This window comes from Macaca thibetana, chromosome 12, assembly GCF_024542745.1.
Source record: "Macaca thibetana thibetana isolate TM-01 chromosome 12, ASM2454274v1, whole genome shotgun sequence".
Taxonomy (NCBI): Eukaryota; Metazoa; Chordata; class Mammalia; order Primates; family Cercopithecidae; genus Macaca; species Macaca thibetana.
The window spans coordinates 40,887,059-40,903,319 of NC_065589.1; the positions used below are offsets into that span (position 1 = coordinate 40,887,059).

At 41.8% G+C, this 16,261-nt stretch overlaps 2 protein-coding genes across 2 annotated transcripts in view; both read right to left on the reverse strand.

The window, feature by feature from the left end:
- The window catches only part of CDK15 (cyclin dependent kinase 15), a 117,123-nt gene that overhangs the window by 60,449 nt on the left and 40,413 nt on the right, over positions 1–16,261 (reverse strand). The window contains exons 6-9 of the mRNA XM_050750893.1: positions 14,537–14,631; positions 13,710–13,772; positions 3,078–3,201; positions 1,309–1,429 (exon numbers count right to left, since the gene is read on the reverse strand). Of these exons, the coding sequence (XP_050606850.1) occupies positions 1,309–1,429; positions 3,078–3,201; positions 13,710–13,772; positions 14,537–14,631 (403 nt within the window). The remainder of the gene's footprint in view (positions 1–1,308; positions 1,430–3,077; positions 3,202–13,709; positions 13,773–14,536; positions 14,632–16,261) is intronic.
- On the reverse strand, positions 12,407–13,605 carry LOC126933111 (ubiquitin-conjugating enzyme E2 variant 1-like). Its single transcript, XM_050752676.1, has 2 exons — positions 13,578–13,605; positions 12,407–12,927 (listed from the first exon to the last, which is right to left on the reverse strand). Exons 1-2 carry the CDS (start codon positions 13,603–13,605, stop codon positions 12,596–12,598), a joined length of 360 nt encoding a protein of 119 aa, XP_050608633.1. The 3' UTR covers positions 12,407–12,595.

A 16,261-nucleotide genomic window follows, 5' to 3' on the forward strand; every position in this document is an offset into this window, starting at 1 on the left:
TCCCTTCTCCCCCTCTCCCCCTCTCCCTCTCCTCTTTCCCTCTCTCCCTCTCTCTCTCTCTCTCTTTCTCTCTTTCTTTCGGATGGGGTCTCACTCTGTAACCCAGGCTGGATTGCAGGGGTACCATCAAGACTCACTGTAGCCTCAATTTCTCAGGCTCAGGAGATCCGCCTACTTCAGCCCTCCTGAAGTGTTTAATTAGCCATCACACCTGACTAATTTAAAATAAAAATGTAGAGACGGCATCTCACTGTGCTATCCAGGCTGGTCTTAAACAACTGGGCTGGGAAGCGATCGATCCTCCAGCCTTGGTCTCCCAAAGTGCTGTGATTACAGGCATGAGCCGGCATGCCCAGTTACCTATTTGGTTCTTATACTTGTACTATAGTTCCATTTAACTACAATGGGGAGAGTTTATTACCTTCATTTTTTAAAATGGAGAAACATAGACACAGAGAGGATACATGACTTTTTCAAGATAACAGAATCCAGAGTTAATTGATTAGAAATCGAACTGGCATGAAAATCGAGTGTCTTGAAGCTTGGTCTTTTTTTTTTCCCCCTAAACCAGGCTCTGAACTATGTTTGAACTTGTGTGAGTATGTTCATGCAGATGTGTGTGCATGCACATGTACGTGTGTGCACATCTGTGTGTCTGTGGTTTGGGGATGTATGTTTGTTTCTCTGAGGATAAGGTGTCAAGGAGGAGACAAGGCAAAGGATTAAAGAGAGGAGCTAGGAGGAAAGGCATGAAAGAAAGAGCATGAGATTGCCAGGGTGCAGTGGTGTAATCCTATAGTCCCAGCTACTCAAGAGGCTGAAGTGGGAGGACTGCTTCAGCATGGGAGCTCAAGACCAGCCTGGACAATCTAGTGAGACCCCAACCTCAAAAAGTAAAATAAAATAAAGAGAAAGAGTGTTCGATTCAGAAGATGCCTTGACAAGAACACTGTGAGTCTCAGTTCAACAGTAAAAGTTTGTAGAATAATTGCAAGAATCAAATGAGATATATCTTTGAAAGTACTTTATGTTTCTGTATATAAATATTAGTATTTTTTTTTAGTAGAGCTACTCAGGAGGCTGAGGCAGGAGAATCATTTGAATCCGGGAGGTGGAGGTTACAGTGAGCCGAGATCACGCCACTGCATTCCAGCCTGGGCAACAGAGCGAGACTCCATCTCAAAAATATATATGTATATTAGTGATTGCCATTATTAGAATTATTGTTAAAATATAATGTGGATGATAAAGCAACCCTCCTGAGTAGGATGACTCACACTTTCTCCATTTTCTTGGCACCACTCTTACCATATGTCCAGCTCAGAGGAATATTCAGTGGCTCCCAGCAAAGCATCGGGGGGCCGGTACCAGAGGGTCACGACTTCTGAAGAGTATGTCTGGCTGGGAATGGACTTGGCCCGCGCAAGACCTGTCCAAAAGGGAAAAGCATAAAACCCATTGTTCCGGACCTTGGCTTGCACCTTGATGCACTGGACCGGGGTAAACACCATTAAAAAAAATAACACAAATTTAGGTGCTTTTAGTAGAACTAATCGCTATCTTGACTCTTGTCTATCACTTCTTTAAGTGAATTTCTCAAATTTTGGCCTGCTTTGCAGCTAGATATGGCCTTCTTGGCAGCTGAGTGTGGTCAGGTGACTAAGTTCTTGCCTATATTATATGAACAGAGGTGATGTGTGAACTTCCAGATCATGCCTTAGTGGAGGGGTTAAGGGTTCTGTTTCCCTTTTCTCCTTCCTCCAGGCTGTGATGAGCAGGAGGTGGCAGCCATCTTGAAACATGCAATGGGGGATGGTGGAGCCACGTGACAGAAGCAGCCTGGGTGAAGACAGCATGGGGCCACCGTACATGCTCTGCCCGCTTAGTTCAGGACTGTGTTGCAAGAGAAAGTTAAGTTTCTAGCATGTTATACCTCTGTGATTTTGGGTCTCTGTAACAGAAACTGAGCTCAGTTCATGACTAACATGGCCACTTTCCGTTTTGGCACTCCAGGAAAGCCCAGTTCAGCAGATAAACCGTAGGGACTGCTCATCCAAATTAATCAGTTTGGTAGGACCTTAGATGAATTTCTAAGTGCTGTTCTGCAAAATGAGTCTTTCTGTCAGTCAGCTGTTTATCTCACAGAATTGCAAAAAAACTTCAATAGATGAGTTTGCTATTATGGAGAATTGATAAACAAATATCTGTTAAATGCTTACATGTCAGGATAAAAGCTGCCATCTCAGGATAAATACTGCAGTGATAGTATCACCATTTGGCATCTGCCAGACAGAGAAGACTGGTTCCTTAGCTCACATAGAGCCAGTTTTTCAACAAGTATTTATTAAGCACCTACTATGGTACCAGGCACTAGGGATAAAATGATAAGTAAAAACATACCCAGGGTGCCCTCATTATGCTTACAGTCCAGCTGAGACAAAATCATCACGCAAATCTATATATATTTGTGCGTGTGGGTGTGCGCACACATGTGCATATATTTGTGTGTATGCATTTGTGTGTGTGAATATAACTATAAACTGTGATAAGTGCTAAAATGGAAAGATACAGTGATACTTAGAGGAAATCTGCTTCACTTTAATGGGAACAAAACTTTGCATCTCATACCTACATAAAGAAGGTAGGAGAGCAGGAACAAGTGTCCTGGAGTCTCCATCCTGACAGGAGTCCATGCTACAATCTGGGGTTAGCCTCTTTATCATCTTGGGATAATCTCGATCTACTCAAATATAATTTGTATATTCACTTAGATTTAGGAAAACTTACTAAGTACAGTTTACTCTACCAATGTCTCTATATCAAAACTGGCAGTGGGGCAGTAGAGGTGCCCAGCTTTTGGCCATCTGACTAAACTGGGACTTGGTGGAATCCTAGAAAGCTACCAATCCCTCCCTGTTTCGTGCCTCACACTTCCTTTATGGTAGTTTGATATCCTCACAAAGCATCATGTTCTCAGGCCTCCAGTTTTCAAAGGCCAGGCCCAGTCGATGCTTAAAGGAGCGCATACAAAAGCGTCATTGTTCACAGCCCAGAATGAGACCCGAGGGGCGACTTACCAAAATCAGCCAGTTTGAGCTCTCCCAGGTGACTGATGAGTAAGTTCTGAGGTTTCAGGTCCCTGTGAAGAACGTGTTGGTGGTGGATGTACGCCAGGCCCCGCAAAAGTTGAAACATGAAAAGCTGGAAGGAAGAAACACTATCCATAAGGAGATTTGAGCCACCACGTGCTGATTTCGCCTCTAAATCAAAAACAGTCATCTCAAAGAATATAGTAAAAGTGTCTCTTGAGAGCCAAAAAAAAAAAAAAAAAAGAAGAAGAAGAAGAAGAATTTTACATTCAGAGGGGGAAGAAAAAGGACAAGGAAAGTCAAGTAACTAGACTGTGTCCTAAACAAAGGGAATCCGGCTTTTCCTGACATCTCATTTCTTTGATACTGAAGGAATTACCCTTCTTTAAAAATCTAAAGTGAAACTTTGAAGTTTCCTTTGGAACACTAGTTATTGATTTAGATGTGAAAGATTTAATTTTTTTCCCCACCGATGAACTTGGCATATAAGATCAAAGTTGACCTGGAAATGATATTCTAAAGTTTACAACTGCTTAAGTTTTCCAGGCTCTCTGATATGAAACCCTTTTAAAAACACAACACAAGGAGACCACACTAAAAAATATATCTTTAGATGGTATTAGAAAATAAAGAAATCTTTATCTTCTTAAACCTATTTTTAAAGTCTTAAATTCAAAGTCGAAAACAAGGGAAATACATAGTACGATGAAAAGGGAAGAGAGACCAAAAGAAGTTAGACCCCCCCCCAAAAAAAAATCAAAAAAGAATAAGGAATAAATTGTAGGGGGAAGAAGGGAGAAAGGGTAAATGGTAGTGGTGGAGAAATAAAAGGGAAAAACACATTCTAAGCCCCAATTTAAAAATGTTTCATGTGGTTATGAGGCACTGAAACCAAAGCCATTACTAGGTTCCCACCATCACGGAAACTTACGGGAAAAAAAGAATGCTTAGTATTCCAAGTATCTTTTGCTATTTTCCAGTGCCATTGGCAACTGAGAATTCAAACACCAACATCAGTATTTATAAAGACCTGTGTCAACTGAGAACATGTTCTGGCAGTTCAGAAAGGAAGGGCCGGGCCCAGCATTCCTGGGACATGGGCAAAATGGCAGATGCAGAGTTATGTGGATTAATCCTCTTTTTCAACAGCATCTTAGAAAACTAGGACCTTCAGAGATGCTAGGACCACTACTGACCTAACAATGACCTGGAGACATTGGAGCCAAATGGTCCAATGGAAGCAGGAGCATGGGGAGTTACCTGCCATAGCAGACCTGCAGCTGTGCAGGTTTCATGTAGCTACCACATCAGGTTCATAAACCATTTAAGAATTTTAAAAATTTTCTGGCTCCTAGTCAAATGTTAACTGGTTCCATGAATCTTCCCAGCATTTTCTCTTTCTGGTGCTTCAAATATACACACACTATTCATTTTACCATTCACCAAGCCACGAAGCTTCCACAGCACAAAATTCCTACACTGACATTTAAACCTTCTGATTGGTTATAAATATAAATGTGGGCCGGGCGCGGTGGCTCAAGCCTGTAATCCCAGCACTTTGGGAGGCCGAGGCGGGCGGATCACAAGGTCAGGAGATCGAGACCACAGTGAAACCCCGTCTCTACTAAAAATACAAAAAATTAGCCGGGCGCGGTGGCGGGCGCCTGTAGTCCCAGCTACTCAGGAGGCTGAGGCAGGAGAATGGCGGGAACCCGGGAGGCGGAGCTTGCAGTGAGCCGAGATCGCGCCACTGCACTCCAGCCTGGGCAACAGCGTGAGACTCCGTCTCAAAAAAAAAAAAAAATAAAATAAATAAATAAATAAATAAATATAAATGTGTTCATGGAAAAGACAATACAAAGAACCAGCTTAAATTCCAGGTAAAAGACAAGAAGATACCATAGTATGTGCTTAAAAATATGTTTTTGAGACTGACCCAGTGGCTCATGCCTATAATCCCAGCACTTTGGGAGGCCGAAGCGAGCAGATCACCTGAGGTCAGGAGTTCAAGACCAGCCTGGCCAATGTGGTGAAACTCCATCTCTACTAAAAATACAAAAATTAGCTGGGTGTTGTGGCGTCTGCTTATAATCCCAGCTACTCGGGAGGCTGAGGCAGGAGAATTGCTTGAACCTGGAAGGCAGAAGTTGCAGTGAGCCAGGATTGTGCCACTGCACTCCAGCCTGGGTGGCAGAGCAAGACTCCGTCTCAAAAAAAAAAAAAAAAGTTTTTCAATATGCAGGACTAGGGAAAGAGGAAGATGAAGACAGGTAGACAGAAGACAGGAAGTTGGTGACCAGTGAGGGATACAGCCTTTGGAATAGCATGCTTATCCTCAGTTTGCAGAGAAAAACAGGGCTCAATGTAACTTTAAAAACATGTCTAGGATGAGTCAGAGCCAAGACTCAAATTCAGACTTGTCTGACTCCACTATACCATCCTGAGAAACTAGAGAAAAGACAGAAAATGAAAACATGAGAGGGAAGGAGAGAGCGAGCTGGCTGAGTCAGAGACAGAACTTCTTAGTAGGTCAGCTTGAAATGCCTTTTATGTCTCGAGTGTAGACTGTTCTCACTAATTAGCCACAGTCACTTCCCACCTTCTTGCCATTCAACCCCTTTCCTCTCTGCCAGATACGTCTACAGGCATTTGTAAGTGGTAAAGCACTGCAGCATTAAGGTATGGCATTTTATAACCACATTTCTCAAAACTTTTGTGCTGACAAACCTCACGACCCACTCACCCTTTCATCCCTCCCAACCTGGATTCTTCCTTCAACACTGCAGAAGCTTCACCAGTTACTGCATCCTAACATCACCAAATATGATGGCGTCTGCACAGTTCAACATCAGCCAGACTGTGGGTGACTCTTTCCAGAAAGGCTTCCCAAATCCCAGGGGTTAGACCTGTTTCCAACTCAATAAGGTTTGGGGGAACAAAATAATTCCATTGAACTAGTGCCATCTGGGCCAGGAGTTACTCAAAAACCAATGAGATCCGTTAGCCAACTCCTTATAGGGAAGCCTGAGTCCTTCCATCCCCCTGATCCCTGGGACTCATTCTACTAGAAATATGAAACAAGATAACCTCACTAGGATTCCCACCCTGCCTTCCATGGTCACAACTCAAAATACAAGCTTCCGACTATTCCTTTTCCTCCCAACATGCTCATCTCCATTCTGCTCTGTGCTTCCTCTGTTTAGCCTCGTATCTATTGCTCCCCTCTCCCCCAAACCTTTTCACTGTTTACTCTCCATTCCTCAATCCTGCTTTAAAAACTACCTAAAAGCTAACCTCTGGTGAATTTCCTTCTGGCTCCTTTCCTTAAATGAGACCTTGAGCTCACTGCTTCCCTATAGTATTCTCAAGTGGATATTAGTTTTTCTATAACTTCCTCATACCTTTGACCACTGACAAGTGTCATAAGCTGCCTCCCTTTTCCCCACTACCACTTCAAAACCATTACTGCTCTACTTTTAAGTAAAAACCCCTGTCCCTTGGATTTTAATGCCATCCAGTGACATCTTCCATTACTCTTCTTTTAGCGGTCATTCACTGAACTCTCAATCACTCTCTGTCATTCACTGAAGATGTGGCCACTTGGATTACAGCTGTTGCCTCTATGACATTAGTGCCCATGAGAACAGCTCTAGCCAACCTCTCAGCTCCAATGATCTGCTTCTCCAGTCCACTTCAGACACTAACTCCGGTGGTCACACACTAGATCTTGCCATTGTATGGAATTGTTTGTCCTCTGAAATACAAAATTCATCCCCCTATAAAAATGCTTTTGCAATGATTGTGTCATTCACAGTGTTTTTTACCATGGTTTCCTATGACTTTTCCTATGAAACCCAATGGATACCTCTTATTCCTTATCTTTGCAGCATTTGGCATCATAGACCATGCCTTCCTTCCTGAGGTGCTGCTCTCTTCTTTCGGTTCCACAATCTCCTAATTTTTTTTCTACCCCTCTGGCTGTTCTTTTTATAGATTCTACTTCTACTGATATCTAATATATTGATATTCTGGCCAGGCGCAGGGACTCACACGTGTAATCCCAGAACTTTGGGAGGCCAAGGCAGGAGGAGTGCTTGAGTCCAGGAGTTTGAGACCAGCCTGGGCAACACAGCAAGAAACCATCTCTATAAAAAATAAAAATAGGCCAGGCACAGTGGCTCATACCTGCAGTCCCAGGACTTTGGAAGGCCAAGGCAGGTGGATCACTTAAGGTCAGAAGTTCAAGACCAGCCTGGCCAACATGGTGAAACCCCGCCTCTACTAAAAATACAAAAATTAGTCGGGCGAGGTGGGGGGTGTCTGTAGACCCAGCTACTCGAGAGGCTGAGGCAGGAGGCTTGCTTGAACCCAGGAAGCAGAGGTTGCAGTGAGCTGAGATTGCGCCACTGCACTCCAGCCTGGGCAACAGAGACTCCCATCTAAAAAATAAACAAATAAATAAAAATTAAATTAAAAAAATAAAACATAATAAAATAATAAATAATAACATATTGATATTCTTAGGGCTCCATCTTTGATCTTCTGTTATCACTCTACACATGCTGTCTTAGCTATCTTACCCATTGACAGTGCTCTAATGAACAACTGTATTCTGATGATTTCAAAATCTTTATCTCCAATTCAGATTGCCTTTCTACTTTAGGCCCACATAGTCTGGAGTTTGCCTGTACATCCCGCAATCACCTCAAACTTAGCATGTCTAAAACACCATTCACCGTATCTCTCCAAAGTAAATTTTTCTTTCTGATTCTCTATCACAGTGACTGGCACCATTATCCATCTTAATACTCAAATCCAGAAAAAAATATCGCTGACTCTTGTTTTTCCCATCAGTTCTGGCTAAGTAATTGGTCTCATATCTGCCCACTTTCTCCTACCATCATCTCACATCTGTACCACTGTGGTTCTGATTAGCCTCACTGACAAGGCTGGAACCTTAACAGATACCAGCATTCAGGGAATAAGTAGAGGGAGAGAGGTAGAAGAAAACAAGGAGAAAGTAGGGTCAGGGGAATATAACATTTCGAAAAAAAAGTATTGCCCTCATTCCAGTCTATTCACTACACTGTCATCAGTGTAAGCTTTATAAAAAGAAAATCTGAATTTATCACCTCTTTGTTTAAAACCACTTAATGGCTCCTTATATAAAATAGCACGACTGTGATGTTGTGAAATATATGTTTGATCTTCAACTAGATTCCTGGCAGCCAACTCCTAAAATCCTTAGAATCTCCAAAGTGATGTCTTTTTTGTAGAGTTGACCGATAGCTGGCAGACCCTTGGGTAGCTTTAGGATAGGGACTGGTCACTGGAAAGACCAAGACCCGATTAGGGAGGGGAGAGGGGCTGAAGGTTAAGTTGATCACCAGAAGGTTAAGTTGATCACCAGTGGCCAATAGTTTAATAAATCATGCCTACACAATGAAGCCTCTGCAGAACCCAGAAAGATTAGGGTACAGAGACCTTCTGGATAGCTGAACTCTCATGGAGGCTTCTGGAGGAGGATTGCCTGGGATGGGCATGGATGCTCTGTGCCCCTTCACACATTCACTGATGCCTCCACCTTGGAGAACTCATCCTTACTCCCACCTGCTTTGATTTGGATAACCTCTTCCTTTGTGCCTCCATATACCCACAATAAATTCCTTTATTTATTAGTGTGTCCCTCACAAATCCACAAGGTCAATGCAGTCAAGAGTATGACTTTTAGCTGTATTTCCGATGCTTGCAATACTGTCCACTATACCCTCCTTCTTGAAATTGCTTCTTCCCTTAACTTCCATGACAGTGTGTAATTTTTTCCAGATGCTCTGCATTCCTATAAGCTGCTTCCCTTCGTTCCTTAATTTCCTGTTCCTCTTCTCATCCCAAAAGGCAAAAGTCTCATCATCAGTCCTCCTCTCTTTGTGTATTTGCTCTTTTGGTTGCCTATTCCTTGTCTTCTAAACTCTATGTGCTGAAGACCCTGAGATCTACACGTCCAGCTCACAGCTCCCTTCTGAGCACAGATTTCCTTTTAGATTGCCTACTGCTCATTTCCCTTTGGAGATTCTGTCTCACCTGGGACCTCAACATGTCTGAAACAGGACTCCTCCTCTTTCTTTCCAAACCAACTTCTTCTCCTATTTCTGTTAATAGAGCTACAATTCTCCTCGTCAGTCAAACTCAAAACCAGTTATGTTTGGCCCCATCCTTTCCCTCCTCATGCTCACATTACCAAGAGGTGAACTCTTCTTTGTTACTGATTTTCACATTCCTCTCCATTCTCATTGTCACTACCATAATGTTGTACTTGATTACTAATTGCTAACTAGATCCTTGCTCAGTGCTTGGCTCTTGATCAGCACCATCTGCATCAGCTTGGCTCATGTTAGAATGCAGAGGTTCAGGTTTAACCCCAGACTTGCTGAGTCAGGTCTCTGGTCACTTGTCTGCTCACTGAAGTTTGAGAAGCATTAGGCCAGGCCACATCAATAAATTCTTTGGCTCACACCTGTAATTCCAGCACTTTGGGAGGCCGAGGTGGGAAGATCATTTGAGGCTGGGAGTTTGAGGCTGAGGTGAGCCATGACTGCACCACTGCACTCTAGCCTGGGTAACAAAACGAGACTCTGTCTCAAAACAAACAAACAAAAAATTCTTAAGTGGAATCCCTGACTCTAGTCTCTTCTTTCCTTTCATACATCCTACAGACCACAGTGATATGAATTTCTTCTGATCATATCATTTTCCCTCAGCTCAAATTTAATGACTACTGACTGTACTCTCCAAGGAATAAAATTCACATTTCTTTCTTTTTTAGGGACGGGGTCTTCCTTTGTCACTCAAGCTGGAGTGTAGTTGTGTGATCATGGCTCACCTCAGCCTCAAACTCCTGGGCTCAAATGATCCACCCACCTAGCCTCCCAGGTAGCGGGACTGCAGGTGTATGCCACCATGCTCAGCTGATTTTTAAATTTTTTGTAGAGATGAGGTCTTGCTATGTTGCCCATGCTAGTCTTGAATTCTTGGGCACAAGTGATCTTCTGACTTGGCCTCCCAAAGTGCTGGGATTATAGGTATGAACCACCATACCCTGCCCAAGGTCCACATTTCTTAGAAAATGAGGCTCTCAGCCACCTACCCAATCTATTTCCCCAGACTTGTATATGCTGTTTCACTAATATATTCTGTATTTCAGGTCAACAGAACTAATATATTCTGTATTTCAGGTCAACAGAACTAGAACTAATATATTCTGTATTTCAGGTCAACAGAACTATGGCACTAGTGGGAAAGAATTTTAACTAAGAATCGCTTTTAGCAATGGCATAAGTTGGTTCTGTAACCTCAGGCAAAATGTTTGTCCTCTCAGATCTTGGATTTCTCCTCTGCAAAATAAGGAAGTTAGACCAGGCTAGTGCTTTAAAGATTTTTTTACCGCAGTCTACAGTAAGAAATATATATGTATCTGGTATTCACATCCATACATTAAAAATATAAGTACAGTTACAATTGGAGCAAAAGTTGCAGAAAATAATACTTGTTCTTTCAAAATGTAATGCATGCTAATATTTTCTATTCTCTTCTCATTTATTTATTTCATTCTTAAAAACGCAGGTTGCTAACCACCATATTGATTTCAAAACGCACTAATGGAACTTGGAGATTGCAAAACACTGTGTTTCCTCTAACCCTAACAAGCCATGACTTTTGGGTCCTCTTCCCTGAACATATCCTCTATTTCCCTACCTTGTACCTTTGCTGAAAACATTTTCTCTCCCTGTAACATGCTCTCCTATTCCAGACTCTTGAAATACAGTGTGTTTAAGATCTGAAATTTCTTTTTTTTTTTTTTTGAGACAGAATCTCGCTCTGTCACCCAGGGTAGAGTGCAGTGGCAGGATCTTGGCTCACTGCAAGCTCCACATCCTGGGTTCACGCCATTCTCCTGCCTCAGCCTCCTGAGTAGCTGGGACTACAGGCGCCTGCCACCATGCCCGGCTAATTTTTTTTTTCTTGTGTTTTTTTAGTAGAGACGGTGTTTCACTGTGTTAGCCAGGATGGTCTCGATCTCCCGACCTTGTGATCCACCCACCTTGCTTCCCACAGTGCTGCGATTACAGGCGTGAGCCACCGTGCCCGGCCTAAGATCTCAAACTTCTTAAAACTAGAAGATATCTTTGATGCCCTTGCACATCTATAGTACTAGATTGTATTTCTTTCTTGACATTCTACACAAGTGTACTGTAATAGTATTGGTGCCTATTTCTTATCTCTTGTTTTTGGCTGTACTCCCTTGAGGGCAGGGATCATGTCTTTTATGCCTAGTTTTCCTTCGAAGCATTTAGCACAGTGTCTGCTATGTGAGAGTCACTCAAGCCTGAAAATCTCACTCTCTCACAGTTATTCTTTCTCCAACCATTCTTCTATTTAATCAACACCTCCAGGTCCTTGAACCCTTCCACTCTCTTCATAACTATCAGCAAGCTGCTTATCTTCACTTCCTTCGCTCAGATTAGACTCAGACTAGATACCACTGGCCAACACCTTAACTTCTGTCTTGATAATCTCTTCAACTCTCTTGCCTACCTGTCTCTTCCTTTCATATGTCTGGCAGAACTTCAACTCTGACTCAATCCAACTGTCTACATTCTCTGCTCCTCTATTCAAATTGCCAAGCATTACCATAAAAAAAAATCCCACGATTGTACAGATAATGTAATGGTCTTCACCCTTACCAGGGTCCTTAACACATCATGAAACATTCCTATTTGGTTTCTCTAGTTAGCTCCCTATCCCATTCTCCACACAGCTCACTGGTATTTTAATTTTTTTTTTTTTTTCACTCTTCTCAACCCTTTGTTCTCAAACATTCCTTTCCAAAACCTTACTTCCAAGACTGGGTTAGGTTCCCTTATTATGTGTTCCCACAGTATTCCTAGTTACTACGGCCATAGGCTTTAGCACTTTGATTCTCACCACCTATTTATTAATTATAGCACAACTTACATTTTTTTTTTTTTTTTGAGATGGAGTCTTGCCCTGTCACCCAGGCTGGAGTGCAGTGGTGCGATCTTTGCTCACTGCACCTCCACCTCCTGGGCTCAAGCAATTCTCCTGTCTCACCCTCTTGAGTAGCTGGGGTTACAGGCATGTGCCACCACACCTGACTAATTTTTTGTATCTCTAGTAGAGACAGGGTTTCACCATGTTGGCTAGGCTGGTCTCAAACTCTTGACCTCATGATCTGCCCACCCTGGCCTCCCAAAGTACTGGGATTACAGGCGTGAGCCACCGCGCCAGGCTAACAACTTAAATATTTCAAACATACAAAAATTAGTATCATTTACAGTATCTTAAGATAAACTTCCTTTGAATAGGAGCTTCCTTTCCAGTACTTTGAGGTCTATGAGATGTATTTAGAAAATTTACTACTGTGGAAAATGAAGACTGCTTACACCAAATGTTGGGGAGAGGGAAGGGCCTGTGATTTTTCTTTTTGATCAATTGCTGTAACACTGTCCTTCAGGTAACTGAGGGAGTTTCACATTTTCTTTAGACATCATTAGGCGCTGAAGCTCTTGAAGGATAACTTGGATGATATATGAATTCTGACATTTTGCTAGCACTGATATAGCTCTTGGGTTCACCATTCCATTAGAACTATTAACTCCATTCATATTAATTTTTGTTACAAATCTTACAAAGGGGAGTGCTTCTGGGTATTTAGGTCCACATTCTATTTTAAGGCTATATATTCTGTTTTCATAAATTGCCTGAGCCCATGGTGGCTGCCATCTTGCGTTGCTGTCGCTTGAAGGGTGGCCCTCACTGCCTATTTAAGTTCATATATCTTACTGGACTTTAAGCTCATTGAAAATAAGAAACACAACTTATTCATTATTGAAACCCCAGAACTTATTACAGCACTAAGTACTCAATAAATATTTCTTAAATGAATGAATAAATGAATACATAAATAAATATTAGTTAAATGAATAAATATATCATATACAAATTTCATATGGTTATTTTAAGAGCCAATCAATTAATTAATGCCAATAAAACCTTAGGGAATGAAAAGTATGAAATATAAATGGTTTCTAAAATTTATAACATGTAGAATTATAGCTAGTTAAAAGTTTATTATTATTTCTATTCTAATGACTGGAAAAATAGGAATTAGGGCCACATATATAATAGGATCTGCTAGAACAAGTATTGCAGACTTCATCACAGACCACAGTAATCTGATAGGAAGAAGGTATTTATTTTACGATGGCCTAGCTTTAGTTTTTTCCTTTTAGTATAATTCTCCTTCACTTGTTTATTCATCTAAAGACACATTTGCATGTGGCCATGACTGACAGCATTAGGTTGCTCAGAAAACATTGCTCTATATCTTAAGGGGCAACTCAGCAACTCTTTTTCTTTTTTCTTTCTTTCTTTCCTTTTTTTTTTTTTAAAAAAGAACAAAAACAAAACTTTTCTCTGGAATATCAGTGATGTCCATCCTCTTATTTAGTATCATAGGACTTTGCGTTGTGAGGCAGTCTGTTTCAGAACTCTCCTTCTGTGGGCAAGCCAGGAGAGGGTCCTGACCCTTAACGTACTCACTCTGACATTGTGAGGATGAAGCCCTCCTGGATGCTGAGACATATACTGGGCCAGGTCTGTGTGCTAAATAAAACAGCAGAGAAAGAGAAGAGAGTGAATTCAGTGGTGCTTGGATAGTTTCCTAAAGCAGAACATTGACTTGACTGTCAGAAGGTATTACGAAGTACAGAATTTTAAGAAAAAGGTACAAAAGGAATATAACCAGGTTTTCTGAGAACCCACTGTTAAGGTCAAACACAGTGTGTCTTTCTAACTGGTGGCTCTTAGAACAAAGCCTGTTTCTCAGCACAGAGATGCTCATTTTAAATGACTGGCACTGAACACGACGACGCAGGAATTTTTCACTCTCCAAGTGTCCTTGGAGGCAAGTCAAGTACACATACCTTACAAGTTCTTTCTGCTTATTTAAATATTTTTTCTTCCAAAAATACAACATGAGTTATTCTTTAGCAAGCTTGCATACAATTTTTAAATATCTTGTGATTTTTACCTTTATTGTCAATGAAAAAAATGTTGGATTCTGCTCAGATAGTGATTAAAACTAGATTAAAAATAAGTGCAAAGGCTTTATTTAGGAGGTAAACTCAAGATCCTCATTTATTATTGCTGATGAGGGGAAAAAGGACAGCAAAAGTCATGGGTAAGGAAGCAGGACCAAAGACGGATGTGGGAACAATAAGGTTCTACTAATCACAATAATGAATATTTCCATGATACTTTCCACATTGTGTAATAAAAGTTTTATCATGCCATAAAATATTAACAGATTCATTATACAAGTACCAGGCTATTTTTCTCATGTGTTGTAAAATGCTCGAACAACTCACCATGTATTCAAAAACGAATGTCAGTGTCTCTTTGGTGTGGATTATGTCATGCAGAAGCACAATATTGGCATGTTTCAAACCCTTCAGGAGAGAAGCTAGAAAAATTCAACAAAATGTTAAATCCATCATTGATAATGAAAGTGCTGCTCTAAAGATATCAGGCAGTATATATTTTTTAAACATTTCACATCAAACATTCTGGCTATTTTACTGCTGGAAAACAATCTCTTGTTGCAAAAGAATATTTAAAATTACAAAGAACCTTCATTATTTCAAAAATGGCAAAACATTGCATTTACACAACTTATTGTTCCTACAGGCTACAGTAGTTGCAAAAAATATGTTTCCATTTACCTAATCAATTTCATCAAAGCACTCAGATCACTAAATGCTCCCCTTTGGGAATCTCATCAACCTAGCTTCAGAGCTACAGGAGGAGAGGCCTGAGAGATAAAGTGCTTCGGACGAGTAGGAAATGGAGTGTTCTGCCTTCTAAAGCAGGATTTTGTGACACATGACCAGTCTCCAAAATTCTAACTCTCACAAACGGTCAATAAGGCCGGTGGATATGATTGGTGGGAGACAGGGATAAGAGCATGGGGTAAAGAACTGTTGAAACATGATAGAGACTGGAGAGGATTTCCTAAAGGTAATGTTGCAAACCTCTGTGGAAAGGAGAAAATGTGAACTTGAAAAGAGGAGTCAGCCAAACTTGGGGAGCCCAGGGAGGTGAAAGTGGAGAAGGCTGAGGGCTTTCTCTCGCCTCTTCAGTAATAGGTTACTAAAGGCAGCCTTGAAGGGAAGAAGTCATCACAAAAGGCCAAGTGGTTGGGAGGGGTTTGAAAGTCTGTCTTTGAGCTTCCGGAGATAGGAAGACCTCTGGCTTCAGGAAAGCAGAGACTAGAAAAGGTACAATAAAGAGACCATGAGGCCTGGGCATGGTGGCTCACACCTGTGATCCCAGCACTCAGGGAGGCCGAGATGGGTGGATCACCTGAGGTCAGGAGTTTGAGACCAGCCTGGCCAACATGGTGAAACCCCGTCTCTACTAAAAATACAAAAACTAGCCGGGTGTGGTGGGGCATGGTGGTGCACACCTGTAATCCCAGCCACTCAGGTAGCTGAGGCAAAAGAATGCTTGAACCTGGGAGGCGGAGGTTGCATTGAGCTAAGATTGCACCACTGCACTCCAGCCTGGGTGACAGAGCAAGACTCCATCTCAAAAAAAAAGATGATGAGGCTCACTTCAGGGCATCCCTGCATGAATAAATCGTGTCAAAGCTTAAAGGAAAGGAAAAGTAAAGGATAAAAACTCAAAGCAGCATTCTGTAGCCTATGCCTGCATATCATGAATCTCCTGCACCAACTCCCTCCCAGTGTAGAATTCCATAAGATTAGAAACAAACAACTGAAATACTCCCTTAAATTTAGGAACAAAATTATTTTCTTCAGTCATCAACCTATTTTAGTGAATCTGTCATTTTGCCCTCCTGACAGAAGGGATTTGACCCTCCCTTCTAGTAGGGGCACTTCTATTTTCCCCTGGGGAAACAACCGTCTTCTTCCTCAGACCATGCTCATCTGGCAGGGCTGACCCTGCCTCTACCCAAGAGTGGGCATGTGACCCAGAGCTGACCAATCAGAGCACGGCACTCCCCTATGCCTAGTGATTGGTTCTGAGACAGGCACAAAACCCAAGTTTGGCAGAGCCCTGTTTTGCTGGTG